Genomic DNA, 16,964 nt, shown 5'->3' on the forward strand with positions numbered 1-16,964 from the left:
CCACCTTATGGCCTGGGGGAGGAAGTTGCTTCCCATCCTGACAGTCCTTGTCCTAATGCCACGGTGCCTAGTATCAGAATCAGGTTTCATATCACTGAAATATGACATGACCTCTGTTATTTTACGGCGGCAGTACATTGCAATACATAGCAATAAACTATAAATTACAATAAGAAATATATATATGAGATGTTAAATAAATAATGCAAAAGGAGAGCAAAAAAAGTGAAGTAGTGCACATGGGTTCATTGTCCATTCAGAAATCAGATGGCAGAGGGGAAGAAGCTGTTCCTGAAGCACTGTGTGTGTCTTCAGGCTCTGTAGCTGCTCCCTGATGGTAACAATGAGACGAAAGCATGTCCTGGGTGATGGGGGTCCTTATTGATGGATGTCACCTTTGTGAGGCATCTCCTTTTAAAGATGTCCTTGATGCTGGGAGTCTAGTGCCCATGATGGAGCTGGCTGAGTTTACAGCCTTCTAAACACAAGAGATTCTGCAGTTGCTGGAAATCCAGAACAACACACACAAAATGCTGGAGGATTTCAGTAGGTCAGGCAGCATCTACGGAATGAATAAACAGTCGATGTTTTGGGCTGAGAACCCTCATCAGGACTGGAAAGGAAGCGAGAAGATGTCAGATTAAAAGGTAACAACTTTGCAGTTTTTTCCAATCCTGTATAGTGACGGTGATGTAATTAGGGTACATCTGTAGAACTTTCCTAGATCCTTTGGTGACATACCAAATATCTTTCAACTTCTAATGGAATATAGATGCTGTTGTGCCTTCTTTGTAACTGCATCGATATGTTGGGTCCAGGCTCTCCCGCCTGATGGTAGGGGATGAAATGTATAATATATAACAATGTGTAATCTGTACAATCAGCTAATACTTCAGTGTATCATCACAGAATCTGCTGATTGGTGTCCAAAAGAGGTAAAATTATTTGTAAAAACACAGTTAAAATCTTGTTGGGTCTGTAAGTCATAAGTTTTAAAAGAAAGGGAACAGTGAAGCGTGGAATGTACAAACTCTTTACAGTGGAATTGAACTCTGAACTCTGATGCCCTGAGTTGTAATAGTGTTGTGCTAACCGCGATGCTACCGTGTTGCGAATGTGAGAAGTGGGATAGACATGTCAAAGGGAAATGAATCAGTTATCATGGTAACATCAACATGATTTAATAAAAGATGCATTAAAATGCTGGTGGGAGACTGATAGTGTTCATATTACCAATTATAGCCCCACTGAACAAGTTTATCAGATAGTAAAGACAGCTGGTGATGGAATAAATAGGCATCAAGGTGGCGTAGCGGTTCCTGCAGCTCAGCGTGTTCTGGAGTTTGGAGTTCATTTCTGGCGCCGTTCTGTAAGGAGCCTCTGCATGTCCTCCCTATGGAATGCGTGGGTTTTCTCCGGGTCCTCTGCTTTCATCCCACGTCCCATTCCCATTCTGATATGTCTATTCATGGCCTCCTCCACTGTCAAGATGAAGCCACACTCAGGTTGGAGGAACAACATCTTATATTCCGTCTAGGTAGCCTCCAACCTGATGGTATGAACATTGATTTCTCTAACTTCCGTTAATGCCCCCCTCCCCTTCTTACCCCATCCCTTTTATCTATCTATCTATCTATCTATCTATATAGTTATTAATTTTACCCCCCTTTTTTTCCTTCTCTCTTTTTTCTCTCTCTGTTCCTCTCACAATCACTCCTTGCCTGCTCTCCATCTTCCACTGGTGTTCCCCTCTCCCTTTCTTTCTCCCTATGCCTCCCGTCCCATGATCCTCTCCTTCTCCAGCTCTTTATCCCTTTTGCCAATCAACTTTCCAGCTCTCAGCTTCATTCCTCCCCCTTCTGTCTTCTCCTATCATTTCAGATCTCCCCCTCTCCCTCCCACTTTCAAATCTCTTACTATCTCTTCTTTCAGTTAGTCCTGACGAAGAATCTTGGCCAAAACGTCGACTATACTTCTTCCTGTAGATGCTGCCTGGCCTGTGTGTGTCACATTCTCCAGAAGTCCATGTGTGATCCTGTTGTTGGTTTGGACTGTATAATTGTTATTTCTCTTGTGGCTTCACTCTCTTACACTGGTTTGTATTTTTATATAATTACCTTAAATAGAATACTGTGCAAGCTTAGTCACACACACACACACACACACACACACACACACACACACACACACACACACACACACACACACACACACACACACACACACACACACACACACACACACACACACACACACACACACACACACACACACACACACGGCTAGGGTGCCTAAGACTTTTGTGCAGTACTGTATTTGCCAACATGGAGTGGAGAGTGAGTTTGTCAATCTGGCGGGATGCAAACAATGTCAGGAATGGGGTGGATGGGGTGCTGTAAGGGGGCATGTGGGGCATGTGGCAGTGAGGGAATATCGGGGCAGGGGGTGGTATGGGTGCAGACACACTGAGGCAAGGTCGTTTGATTCCAAACAATTGGTTTATTGATTATATTGATAATCACAGAATGTCTCTCTGGTGCTCCCCGCTCCTTTCCCCTATTCCCAACCATGATTCCCCTCTCCCTGTCCCCTTCCCACTCTTAGTCCACAAAAGAGACCCACATCAGAATCAGGTTTATCATCATGAAATTTGTTGTTTTTTTGTGGCAGCAGTAGAATGCAATACATAAAATTACTACATTACTGCGCAAGTCTTTGGGACCCACGCTATATATATATCTGTTCCAAAGACTTTTGGACAGTACTGTATAGTGTGTTCTCTAGTGGTTACAGTTGCCTTTGTAGTTTTGCATTAATTGAATAGGTGCTGTTTTATTGACAACTATTACCTATGGAAATTCAATGGGATTAGCAATCTGGTATAAAAGGAGCGGATTATGTTGGCTCTCTCCCTTTTGTTCTTCCCGCCTTGCCAGTAGACTCCTTGTCCTTCACTCTTTCTCTCTTTCCTTTTCTATTCTTGAAACACTTAATAAACAATTGGAAGCAATGGGTTTTAGGCCCCATTCATTCTGAAAGTCGTTCAGTCAGAAAAACATCAGGATCCAACATTGTTTATACAATGCTGGGATTGCAGTATATGTCTAAAAGACTGCACCACTGAGGTCAGGTCAATGGATATTGTTTTCTGAAGGGAATACCTAAAGGAAAGCTCCAACTCCAATGATATGGAATAATAACTCCTGATTTAAACACAACAAGTCACAGGAAGATTGAAGAAGGGGAAAATGGCTGATATTCACACCCAGTCAACCACATCTATTGATCTTTCTGAATCCATGTTTGTGAACTACATACAACTAAACAACAACTTTATGTTACATGTTGGATTCTGCTCAGGGAAAAGTAATCTGTTAAATTTTGCTGTCTGGGAGGTTTGGTAGTGTGGAAGTTACAACAAGACAAGGGTTAAGATAAGGTCCAGGCAGGGATTGTTTATAGATAGTGCGCAGCCAACCCGGGCAAGAAAGGCATTTGAAAGGAAATCTTTCATAGCTTTCCTTTGCACAGCAGGGGACTGGAGCTATTGGGCATACCAAGACAAAATAAGAATGTAAACAAAGGATTTTATGGTGATACTTAATATTGGTCTTTATTACTTATTAAGTAATTAGTTACTTTACTAATTCTGAAATACTATGTGTGGATTCTATTGGCTATACGGTAATACAATAAGTTTGCTATAGCTGGAGGTAGTAGTGGGGTTAAGTTCCCATTTCATGTGGAAAATGATGTGATTTGGGATGAAGTTGTGGGGTAGCATACAGCTGAAAAGAAGGAGAGGGCCCAAAGACTGGAGGCAAATGATTCGGTAAGAAAACCATTTAAGTTTGAAAAAAACCTGAAAATGTCGGGAAGTATTCAGTGGTAGAGAAACAATGTTATAGGCCAATGAACTGTCATCAAAACCAAAGTTAAATGTTTACATCTGAAAAATTAACACTTTCTCCCTCCACAGAGGCTGCCTAACCTATTGAGATCTCCAGCATCTTCTGTTCTCATTCTTGTGTGATAGCAACTATTTTAAGGTTATTATAGCCAGGGGTGGTGGTGGGGATAAGCTCACACGATCTATTAAATGCTCCCAATGTCATGCGTTTCAAACAGCCTCTGACAACCAAAGCCTTCAGGTGTGGCATAGCTACTAAGCCCAGCAGAACTGTCTCCACTGACAGGAGAAAGGGCAAAGGCGGGTTACTGGCACCTTAAAACCAGTCACTTTGGGCAGATGGGGCTCATCTAGGAGACGGAAAACTTTGATCTCAAGCCTCTACTGCCCCGTGGCTATACCCACCCATGGGGAAAGCTTTGGGAGCAAACACTGAGGAAAAATCTGGAGCTGGAGTTGAGTTCAACGTTGACTAGAATCTCCTGCAATGTCATTGGTGCCATACTGTTTTGGTCTCTGCTGTCTCTTTGGATCCCTCAGCTACATAGAGAGGGGAAGCGTGCTACCTGGGAAACAGCTTGCTCTCCGTATTGTACTGTCCTGGTTTGTGTATCACGTAGACATCTATGGTCGACCCTAACCAATGGAGGGTCTAAGGTATTACCATAGCGTGATTGGTACGATTGATTAAGCAAATAAGAAAAAAATGAATATCCACAATGTTACCAATTGGTCTTACCTTCCCGTAAGATGGCGGCACATGTAGATGCAGCAACCTCTCGGGGGCCAACCAAAGATGCTTTTCTCTTTGTTAAATGTAGAATTTTAAATCATAAGACTACACTGGACTACAATAACTATGGGTACAGCATATCTACTGCATAAGGGATTTGCTTGTTGTTCAGAGTAGCCGGCCGGGCTGTTGTAGGAGCTGGCCAGCTAATCATTGAAGGGGAGGCCGGCCAGCGAGCCACAGGAGGTGAGTCATACTGTGGGAGGAGAGTCTGGCTGGCAGGTCACAGGAGGAGCTGGAATGGGTTCGGAGGAGCTGACCTGGGTGCAGGCTATGTTGCTGTCTGCTACTCAAAGGCACCCGAGCTGGTGCATGAAAGCGGCGTGCAGAGAAACCGTGAATGACTGTCTTGGACATCTCTTTTGTGAATGCAAGACCCTTTTAGACATTGATTGCCGCAGGTCTGCTTCCCATGTTTCGTGCTGAGACAGGCGGTGAGGCAGCAGCGTTGTCTCAGTTGTAGCGAGGACTAGGCCTCAAGCTGAGGGCTTGCCTGCTGCTGCTGCAGACCAGGTGAGAGATGTGGAAGTACTCCAATATGGTATCTGCGCTTGGCTAGATTCTGGCCTTTACCGTTAGTGCTGCCCTCCTGTGTTCGAGTGGTGGAATGACAGGCTGAATTGTGTGTGTCTGTACACTGCCAGGAGTCTGTACCATTGATCGCCGGACATTGTCACTCAGGGTCTTGGACTATATATTTGTTTTTTTTTCCAAGTGAATATGCTTCTTTGCTCACTATTTTGAATTATGTTACTTGCTGTTTTGAAGTTTGCTTGCTATTTTTAGTGTCTTGCACTTTGGCCCCAGTGGAACGCTGTCTCATTCAGCTGTATCTTTGTAAGGTTTGAGTGACAGTTAAATTTGATTTGATTTCAGTGTCCAGGTAATAAGCAGTGACAGTAGATACCCCAAAAGGTTAGAGCAGAGGATTTTGGTAGGATTCTGGGCAAGAGATCTCAGGAATCCCAGATATAAGGGCAGGTGAACAATGGGATAAAGATCAGAGGATAGGAGCATGCAGTGATCCCAATAGGGTGGGAGAAGGTCTCTGTGATTGCTGGTGGTCAGTAGGTGATGTGAACAATGGGTTTGAGGATGATCACAAGGTGGCAGATATTTATGGTTTCACTTTATTGGGTTTGAATTGCAGAAGCTGTCTTGTTATTTTTGGCTGAGTTACAATATTATAAATACTGTTTTTATTAATTTTCCTGATCAGGGTTCTCAGAACCTGGGGAATTTTGTCAATGCAGGCTAAAAACATAAATCTTGTAAGTCTGTTTTCAGTGATCGGCCTGTACGCTGAGAGTAGACTTATTCCCATACTGTGATAGGTTAAACCAAAGCACTGCAGCCTTGAGGAAGGTTGCATTTCAGTTTCGGAATTTTAAACCTTCTAATTCGGAGTCAAAACCATGTGTTTTGAGAGGTAGTATTACTCTCTGTATTTCACTTCATGTTATATTTAAATATAGGTTCCATCTTTTATACTTACAGTTTGAAACATGGTTTGGTAATGCAGATACAAACAGTTAGTACTGGGAACAATTATATAGTGCAGAACATTTTTTGGCGAATCTAATCACTTAAACAAGGAGGCTACTTACCTTGGATTGTTCTTTAATGTGTTAATGAGAAATTCATGCAAATCTATCCCCGTGGAGTCTGTATACTCTTGACTGCAATCTGCAACATAAGAACAGATGTTCAACAAGACTTGGTTTTTTCCTGTTCTGAGGGCCTTTGATTTATAAAATAATTAGTGGTTGGATATGAACCAATGAGTGGGCTATCTTCATCATTCATCTCAAAAGGGCAAAGCAGAAGACAGAACTACATACAGCAACTGATCTAGTGAGAGACGGAAAACATGAGCAGCAAGACACAGAACAAAACAGTCAGGGAAGGAGCAACACCTCATATTCTGTCGGGATAGCCTCCAAACTGATGGCATGAACATCGATTCCTCTAACTTCCAGTAATTTCTCCTCCCTCCTTTTCCATTTGATGAGATCATCAGCTGTATCCAGAGCTTACCCGTGTAGTTTGGGGACTTTTCATTGAGCACCTCGCTCCATCCACCACAGAAGTGTGATTTCCCATTTCAAATTGGCTTCCTATTCTCATGGTATCAACATAACTTTCTCTGATTTCCGGTAATTTCTCCTCCTCTCCTCTCTCTCTTTTTTTACATTCCCCATTCTGTCATATCTCTCACCCTTTCTCTTCTCCTCACTTGCCCATCACCTCCCTTTGGTGCCCCTCCTCCTTCCCTTTCTCGCTTGGTCCACTCCCATCTCCTCTTACCTTACTTCTTCTTCAGCCCTTTAACTCTTCCACCTATCACCCCCCAGCTTTGTACTTCATTCCCCCCTCCCCCACCCACCTACCTTCCCTCTCACTTGGCCTCACCTACCACCTGTCAGATTGTACTCCTGCCCCTCCCTCCACCTTCTTGTTCAGGCTTCTACTCCCTGCCTTTCCAAGGGTCTCCACCTGAAACGTCAACTGTTTATTCCTCATCCCTGGGAGAGGAAGGATCGTCATCTCGAAGATGTAGAGATGGGCTACACCTGGAGTTGCAAGACTGGCCAGAACAGAGGACTCTGATGAGCTGCTGTCGGGCGTCTATGCCCCAGTACGGGTGATGGGCTTAAGAAGAAGAAGCTGGATTCCAAGAGACAGAATTTGCAGAATGGCTACAATATGGCAACCCACACAAAATGTTCATAGATGCTGCCTGGCCTACTGAGTTCCTTCAGAATATTTATCTATTTTATCCAAATAAATAAAAACGCTGGAGGATCTCAGCAGGTCAGGCAGCATCTATGGAAATAAACAAACAGTCAATGTTTCGGGATGAGACCCTTCATCAGGGCTGGAAAGGAAGGGAGAAGATGCCAGGACAAGAAGGTGGGGGAAGGGAAGGAGGATAGCTCGAAGATGATAGGTGAAGCATAGTGGTTGGAGAAAGTGGGATGAAATAAAAACCTGGGAGGCGGACAAGGTAAAGGGCTGGAGAAGAAGGAATTTGATAAAAGAGAGTGAACCATGGGAGAAAGGGAGGGAGGAGAGACACAGGAGAAGGTGATAGGCAGGCGAGGAGATAAGAAACCAGATTGGAGAATTGGAGAAGAGGGAAGGAGAAGGGGGGAAATTACCAGGAAGTTGGAGGAATCTGCATTCATGCCATCAGGTTGGGTGGTTCGTGGTAGAGGTAGGTACTCTCAGATAGTTGCATGGATGGTAGCAAAATAGAGGGTGATGTGGGAGGGAAGGGTTAGATTGGCCTTAGCATAGGCTAAATAGTTGGCACAGCATCGTGGGCCAAAGGGCTGTACCGTGCGGCAGTGTTTTATGTAACTCTGCAAACATTTTTTTTTCTCTATGTTCTAAGAAGGTTTGAAGCCGAGGTTGTTTGGGTTATTGGATTGTGCACTGAGCCGTTGACAGGCGGTTGAACTGGGACGTGAGGAGGTTGCAGTGTGGAAGGGTTGGGGATGTTTAGGTATTTAGGTTAGTGGGCAGCTTGGCACTAGAGAATGCCAAGTGGTAGACCATGGGGCTTAACTTGGAGGAATCCCCGCCTTGGTACTGGTACTGTATTAAAGACCACTTCTTGCAAGGCCACTCAGTAATGGACGCTCTCTGATATGGAAGCGTGGCCTCAGCAGGAATTATGTCATTAAGGCATCCCATCGATGTCAGGATGATTCACAACTGGCTGGATGAAAGTGCGGCACAATAGCATAGAGGTTAGTGAAACACTTACATGGCAGTGTAGAGGTTAGCACAACACTTACACAGTAGTGTAGAGGTTAATTCAACAGCATCCAATTCTCACACTGCTTGTAAGGATGTTGTGTGTTCTTCTTGTGACCGTGTGTTTCCTCCCACAAAGATGTACGGGTTAGTGTTAGTCAGCTGTGGGCATGCTATTTTGACATCAGAAGTGTGGTGACACTTTACGGCCTGCCCACAGCACAGGTTATAAGTGACCTGGATGAGGAAGTGGAGGGATGGGTTAGTAAATTTGCTGATGGCACAGAAGTTGGGGGTGTTGTGGATAGTGTGGAGGGCTGTCAGAGGTTACAGCGGGACATTGATGGGATGCAAGACAGGGCTGAGAAGTGGCAGATGGAGTTCAACCCATATAAGTGTGAGGTGTTCATTTTGCTTGGTCAAATATGATGACAGAACATGGTATTAATGGCAAGACTCTTGGCAGTGTGGAGGATCAGAGGGATCTTGGGGTCCAAGTCAATAGGCCACTCATAGCTGCTATGCAGGTTGACTCTATGGTTAAGAAGGCATCCGGTGTATTGGCCTTCGTCAATCGTGGGATTGAGTTTAAGATCTGAGAGGTAATGTTGCAGCCACAGTATATGGGACCCTGGTCAGACCCCGCTTGGAGTACTGTGCTCAATTTTGGTCGTCTCACTACAGGAAGGATGTGGAAACCATAGAAAGGGTGCAGAGGAGATTTACAAGGATGTTGCCTGGATTGGGGAGCATGCCTTTTGAAGATAGATTGAGTAAACTCAGCCTTTTCTCCTTGGAGCGACGGAGGATGAGAGGTGATCTGATAGAGGTATACAAGATAATGAGAGGCATTGATCGTGTGGATAGTCAGAGGCTTTTTCCCAGGGCTGAAATGGTTAGCACGAGAGGGCATAGTTTTAAGGTGCTTGGAAGTAGGTACAGAGGAGATGTCAGGGGTAATTTTTTTTACGCAGAGAGTGGTGAGTTCGTGGAATTGGCTGCTGGTGGCAATGGTGGAGGTGGAAATGATAGGGTCTTTTAAGAGATTCCTGAATGGGTACATGGAGCTTAGAAAAATAGAGGGCTATGGGTAAGCCTAGGTAGTTCTAAGGTAAGGAGATGTTCGGCACAGTTTTGTGGGTCGAAGGGCCTGTATTGTGCTGTAGGTTTTCTATGTTTCTACACCCTTGGACTGTGTTGGTCACTGACGTAAATGATGCAATTCACTGGTGTTTCAGTGTGCGTCTGACAAATAAACCTAACCTTTAGTCTAGTTCTTAATCACTGAATATTCAGAGTGACACATGGGCGGGAAATGGCTACAATTGCATTCCAGAAAATAATTAAATTTTCAGTTGCACCACTGAAAAATAAATGAAAATGCTTGTGAATTTGACATGATATAAATAAAATGCATAGAAGTGTTTCTTCAGCTTTGAAGGGTCACTTATCCAACACCATAACAACATCCTTTTTAAGTTTTTGTGCTTGCAGTCTGCCAAGTAGGTAGAATTTTCAAGATCTTGAATCCAAAATGGGATTAATTTTATAAACATACCTTTAGACAGCATTTTGATTTTAGGCTTTTCACTGGTTTTATCTTTGTTTTTATCCTTTTCAAATTCTTCTTTATTAATTTTGTCCTCATCTTGAAAGCTTGATGTGCGGCTGAGCTGTAGATGAACGGAATCCTGTAGGGCAAGGAGATTCAGGATTGTTTCATTACTGGTGAGTGCTACTTTCACTAATGATACTCTCTAGACAGAAATTACCTTCCAAAGATGAATAGGCGTGCTTCCTTTTAATTTCACATTATTACATACCTTTTCAGGTGTGAATAAAACTCTAAAAAACCTATAAAATGCACAATAGATAATTTTTATAATGTAAAGAAACAAAGCCCATCTTTTAAAGCTCAGATCTTTCCTTTGACGGTGGAAATGAGAAATCAGTACAGACTGCATGCTCTCTCAATGCTAGTTTGACTTGATTTATTATTGTTACATACAATGCAATGAAAAGCTTGTCTTGCATTCTGTTCATACAGATCAGATAATTCCTCAGTGCTTTGAGGTAGTACAAGCTAAAACAATAACAGAATGCAGAATGAAGTGTAACAGGTACAGAGAAGGTGCAGTGTAGATAGATAATGAGGTGGGAGGTAGACTGTGAGGTCAAGAGTCTAATTTATCGTACTAGAGAACTGTTGGATCAAGCAGACATCTGACTCAACTTGAATGGACATGTTACTCAGGTAGCCTCACTCTAGGAAGGCTATACTGTATCCACCTACTCTTCAAGGGCTAGCTTACTTCTGTGCCCAGTCTCTGCAGTGAGGTCTTGCCCCCAATACCCACTGCTTGAGTGGAGGGTGCCCTCCCTCCCTACCAAGGAGGAGATACTTCCAGCTAACAAACTAGTTCTCTTTGAACGATACATGTTTACATTTCAACAGATAATTCTGAGCACACAGAGGATTTCTGATCTATAAAATATTTTGGAATTACTAAAGATTTACAAACTACAAAGGATTTCCAAACACAGGTACAATTCTTACGGAGTCATACAAACAAATTGCATACGAATGGGTTGTCCGTCGCAGAAACTGAAGGTTCAGGAATTCTTCTTTCTGTCACGCCATTTTTCTGTCATTCTCCTTATTATTCCTAACAATTCGCAATACATTCTAATTTTTTTTATAGTGTTTTTGCTACTAGATGACATCACCTGCACATTATAAACCCTAAACATACTGGAAATCCAGAGTAACACATAGAAAATGCTGGAGGAAATCAGCAGGCCAGGCAGCATCTATGGAAATGAATAAAGTTCAAGGTTCAAAGTTCAAAGTACATTTATTATCAAAGTATGTATACTGTATATAACCCTAATATTCGTCTTCCCGCAGGCAAACATAAAACAAAGAAGCACCATGGAACCCATTTAAAGAAAACCCCCACACAGCAACAGCCATCAAACACCCGACACATGAAAGAAAGAACAGATCATGCAGACAGCAAAGAGCAAGCAAGTATTGAACATTAAATGTCAGACTGCAGAGTCCCCGAAACGGTCCAGGTGCCACAGCTACCAAGTCAGTCGGTTCAGCACAGTGTAGATGGCTGCAGGGCACAGCACACAGAGCCAGTTCCACGCTGAAGAGCTTCGATCAAATTGCACAAATAGTAAAAAAAAAGAGTTAACAAAAAACATGGGAGGGTGAACTCCAGTGTCTTCAAAAGTGAGTTCACTGCTGTGGAGCGCATTCAGCACTGAGGACGTTAAACATCAAGCCACAGAATCGCCGGAAAGTGAATCCACAGCCACAAGCCACCAAGAGATCGAGCCTTGCAGCGTGGGACCCATGACTCCTGCGCCTTCCACCCCCAGCAGTGAGAGGGGGATCGGTCAAACACACGCAGACAGTGCTGAACACCCGTCCACTTTCCGCTCTCGTCTGCATTGGTTTTAACCTTGTTCACGCTTTAATCAGTCATGGAGCCAACCGTGTGTCTGCGTTCCACCATTAGGGATTCATGGCCGCTCTTACACACTCCGTTCTCAACTTTGACAAATCCACCAGGTGGCTGGTGGAGAGGGAAGAGGTAAAAAGCTGGGAGGTGATAGGTGAAAAAGGGCTGGAGAAGAAGGAATCTGATATGAGAGGGGTGTGGACCATGGGAGAAAGAGCCAGATCATTTAATCAGCTCGAAAATACATCCTTAAAATGAAAATTACAGGCTGCAATCGATCGCAGTTTGTGAAAAGAAATGTTTTTAAAAGAAGAAGAGTATCTAGTAGGTTCGTGAACTGTCTGCAGGATGTTGCCGTTTGTCACTGGGGCCATCTTGCTGTGATATTTTGGGCTGAGACCCTTCATCAGGACTGGAAAGAAAGGGGGACGAAGCCAAAATAAAATGGTGGAGGAAGAGGCAGGTGAAGCCAGGTTGCTGTGGGAGGGGGAAGAGGTAAAAAACTGGGAGGTGATAGGTGGAAAAGCGCTGGAGATGAAGGAATCTGATAGGAGAGGGGAATGGACCATTGCAGAAAGTGAAGCATTTGGGACCCAGAGGGAAGTGATAGGCAGGTGAGGAGAAGGGAAGAGGGATGAGGAATAGGGCTGGTGAGAAGAGAAGAGTAGACATAAATGGTAAGGGGCTGGAGAAGAATGAATCTAATAGGAGAGGAGAGTAGAACATGGAGAAAGGGAAGGAGGAAGGGTACCAGAGGAAGGTGATGGGCAGGTGAGAAGAGAAGAGGTAAGAGGGAATCCATAGTGGGGAATGGACAAAGAGAGAAAGGGGAAGATGGAAAAAGGAATGGAGTGGCATTTCACAGGAGCTCTGTGTCCAAGGATGTTTAACAGGGATCAGTGTCAGGATCCCTTTTCTTCTATTCCCGACTCTTGTCTCTTACCTCTTCTCACCCGCCTATCATCTCACCCTGGTGCCCCTCCTCCTTCCCTTTCTCCTGTGGTCCACTCTCCTCTCCTATCAGATTCCTTCTTCTCCAGCCCTTTTCCCACTCACATGGCTTCACCTATTATCTTCTAGCTAGTCCTCCTTCCCCAACCTCTACCCTTTTATTCTGGCATCTTTCCCCTTCCTTTCCAGTCCTGAAGAGTCTCGGCCTGAAACATCGGGACTGTTGATTCATTTCCACTGATCATGCCTGATCTGCTGAGTTCCTCCAGCATTTTGTGTGTTGCTCTGGATTTCCAGCATCTGCAGAACCTCGTGTCTCTAGTGAAATGCTCCATTTGCATTAGCAACCAGCACACCCAAGGAAGCCACAAGGAGAGAAAAGATGAAATATGAAGGTAAGCTCACCGGTAATATACAAGGGGATACCAAAAGTTCTTTCAGATGTATAAAGAGTAAAAGAGAGACAAGAGTGGATATTGGACCACTAGAAAATAACACTGGAGTGGTAGTAAAGGGGGACAAAGAATTAGCAGGTGACTTATGTGTCAGTCTTCACTGTGGAAAACACTAACTGATTTACCACACTTTGGCAAAATAAATTCCTCTTCTTCTCTGTTCTGAAGGGATGTCCTTCTATTCTATACCGAGGCTGTGCTCTCTGGTCCTAGACTCTCCCACGATATATATTTAAAAAAATCCTCTCGACGTTCACTTAATCCAGACCTTTCAATACCCAATAGGTTTCAATGAGATCCTCTGGACCCTCTCCAATGCCAGCACATCCTTAAATCGATAAGGGGCCCAAAACTGCTCACGATACTCCAAATATGGTCTGACCAATGTCTTATAAAACCTCAGCTCAGTTATTAAGCCACCAGTACTTACTTTTTTCCAGGAGCTGCAGAGCAGACAAATGAAAAGTTGCATCTGGAAATAAGGCTTGGACCTTCAGGAGAGAAGGGTTATGGTCAACCAAAAATTGAAAAGCAAATTTGTGATGCAGCAACAATGCCATACCTGATTCTCTGTTGTGGCTTCTGTTGATGGTAGAGGCAGGCTGGACTCTTCACAAACTGCTAGACTTCTCACAAGTTTACCTTTGGCCCCTGACTGTGAAACACAGACAAAGTGAACACATCATAGCTCAGGCATTTTGAAAACATCAGCACACTGCTGTGAGATTACAAGCTTCATAAAGGAAACTGAGATTTGGTGTGCAATAAATTGCAAATTAAATAAATTCCTTTTATTAAGATTAAGATATTTTGAATTAAATCTATCACATTCTGAGAACATCATGTGGTATGTTGCTAAAGCAAGATTACGAATTTTATTTCTCATTTTGTGCGAGGTATTCAAATGGAACATACAAGCTTTCAAGAAAGATAAGACAAAAAGGACATTGTTAAAACACAAGACAGCTGAGAATTAACTGAAATTAAATATTCTTCATATTCTGGAAACTTTACAGAGCACATAGAAGATCGACAGTTCATCACACATATCTATTATTTAGCCATTGATACCTAAACAACAGCAACATGCAGAAGGGAGACACAATCAAGCCTCAAACTTAAGGGGCCACTGAACAGGATTGTAAAATTTGCAGAGGGTTGCAAACTCAGCCAGCCTTCCACTGCTGAGGACATCTTCAGGAAGTGATGTCACAAAAAGATGGCATCTGTCATTAAGGACCTTCACCATCCAGGGCATGTCCTCTTCTCATTGCCACTGTCAGAGAGGAAATACAGGAGCCTGAAGACACACACTCAGTGTTTCAGGAATGGTTTCTTCAGCTCTGCCATCAGATTTCTGAATGGTGAATGAACCCATAAAAATGACCTCACAATTTTTGCTCTCTTTTTTTCACTACTTATTTAATTTTTATATATAATTTTATTGTAATTTATTGCATATTTTATGTGTTGCACTGTACTGCTGCTGGAAAATAACAAATTCCGTGACATATGTCAATGATAATAAACCTGATTCTGATTCTAATTTTGATTCTGAGTGATTTTTTTTGTTATTTTTTCTTTTTGATTCAACTGTTTCCTGAACATTTGAATATACTGTACTGTGCAAAAGTCTTAGACACATATATATCGTCAGGGTGCCAAAGACTTTTGCACAGTGCGCTATTTGTCAACATGGAGCAGAGAGCAGTTTGCAAATCTGGCAGGAGCAAAGCGTGTGGAGAATGGTGAGGGTGGAGAGGGGTGTGGGACAGGTGGCAGAGAAGTGCCAGGGGCAGGGTGGTATGGGTGCAGATGCATCCGGCCCTGAGACACCAGGCAAGGTCATTTGATTCCAAACAACTGGTTTATTGATCATTACAGAATGTCTCACTGGTGCTTCCCACTGCCTCATCTCTCTCTTCCGCTTTTCCCAACCATGAGTCCCCTCTCCCTGCCCCGTTCCCACTCTCAGTCCACAATAGAGACCCATATCAGAATCAGGTTTATCATCACTCACATACGTCATGAAATTTGGTATTTTTTGTGGCAATATTACAGAGCAATACATAAAATTACTATGGTATTGTGCCAACGTCTTAGGCTCTATAGCTATATATATGTATGTATGTATATGTTCCAAACACTTTTGCACAGAACTGTAAATTTCAAATTACTAAAACCTTTGTACAACATTTAGTAATTAAGGCAACTTAATTTTCCACTGGATTTCATTTTAGAATAAATTCTAAATTAAAACACATAAGGTGCAGCTGATTAAAGCAATAATAAACTTCTTGTTTGTTTTTAATCACAGTTTCCAAAAACACAAGTAGTGGTCAGTGGTCACTTTTTTAGGTACTTCTGTGCACCTGCTCATTTATGCCAATATCTAATCAGCCAATCAGGTAGCAGCAACTCAATGCATAAAAGAATGTGGAAGTGGTCAAGAGGTTCAGTTGTTATTCAGACCAAACATCAGAATGGGTAAGAAATATGATCTAAGTGACTTTGACTGTGAAATGATTGTTGGTGCCAGATGGGGTGGTTTGAGTATCTCAGAAAATGCTGATCTCCTGGGATTTTCACGCACAACAATCTCTAGAGTTAACAAAGAATGATGCAAAAAACAGCAAGCAGCGGTTCTGTGGACAAAAACACTTGTTAGGCCTTTGCACAGTAACCAAAATGTGGGATACAAATGACAACGTGAGATAGAAAAGCTATGTAAGAAGAGCATTGTTATGATAGTCGTGGGTGATTTCAATATGATGGCAGATTGGGAAAATCAGATTCAAGTTGGATCCCAAGAGAGGGAAATTGTAGAATGCCATTGAGATGGGTTTCCAGAGCAGCTTGTGGTTGAGCCCACTGTAATGAAATAAATTTGATTAGAGAGCTTAAGATAAAGGACCCCTTAGGAGACAATGATCACAACATGATAGAATTCACCCTGCACTTTCAGAGGGAGAAGCTAAAGTCAGATGTATCAGTATTATAGTAAAGGGAATTACAGAGAAATGAGAGAGGAGTGGGCCAAAGTTAATTAGAAAGGGTTACTAGCAGGGTTGACAGCAGAACAGCAATGGAAGTAGTTTCTGGTAGCATTTCAGAAGGTGCAGAATGGACACATCTCAAAAAGGAAGAAATAATCTTAAGGGAGGATAATGCAACATTAGCTGACAAGGGAAGTCAAAGACAGAATAAAAACAAAAGGGAGGGCAGAAAATATAGCAAAAAGTACTGGGAAGTTAGAGAATTAGGAAGCTTCTAAAAACCAACAGAAGACAATTACAGAAGCCATAAGGAGAGAAAAGATGAGAAAGGATGAAATATGAAGATACATTAGCCAATAATATAAATGAGGATAACAAAAGTCTTTTCAGATGTATAAAAGTATAAGAGGCGAGAGAGGTTATCAGACCACTGGAAAGGTAGTACCGGGGGAACAAAGGCGGTGGAACTTTTTAAGTACTTTGTGATAAGTCTTCACTGTGCAAGACACTAGCAGTACGCCAGAAATTGGAGTATGTAAGAGGAAAAAAGTGAGTCTACTTGTTATCACTGAGGAGAAGGTGTTTGGGAAGCTGAAGTGAGTGTAGTGGTATTGTTCTTTGTAT

General features: G+C 42.8%; 1 protein-coding gene across 10 annotated transcripts in view; it reads right to left on the reverse strand.

The window, feature by feature from the left end:
- Window positions 1-16,964, reverse strand: part of LOC140721728 (cAMP-regulated phosphoprotein 21-like) — a 342,335-nt gene that overhangs the window by 139,469 nt on the left and 185,902 nt on the right. For all 10 annotated transcript variants that reach the window (XM_073036862.1, XM_073036911.1, XM_073037093.1 and 7 more), the window contains 3 exons: window positions 13,907-13,999; window positions 10,024-10,156; window positions 6,311-6,389 (listed from right to left, as the gene is read on the reverse strand). In XM_073036862.1, the coding sequence (XP_072892963.1) occupies window positions 6,311-6,389; window positions 10,024-10,156; window positions 13,907-13,999 (305 nt within the window). The remainder of the gene's footprint in view (window positions 1-6,310; window positions 6,390-10,023; window positions 10,157-13,906; window positions 14,000-16,964) is intronic.

This window comes from Hemitrygon akajei, chromosome 1 (genome assembly GCF_048418815.1).
Source record: "Hemitrygon akajei chromosome 1, sHemAka1.3, whole genome shotgun sequence".
NCBI lineage: Eukaryota > Metazoa > Chordata > Chondrichthyes > Myliobatiformes > Dasyatidae > Hemitrygon > Hemitrygon akajei.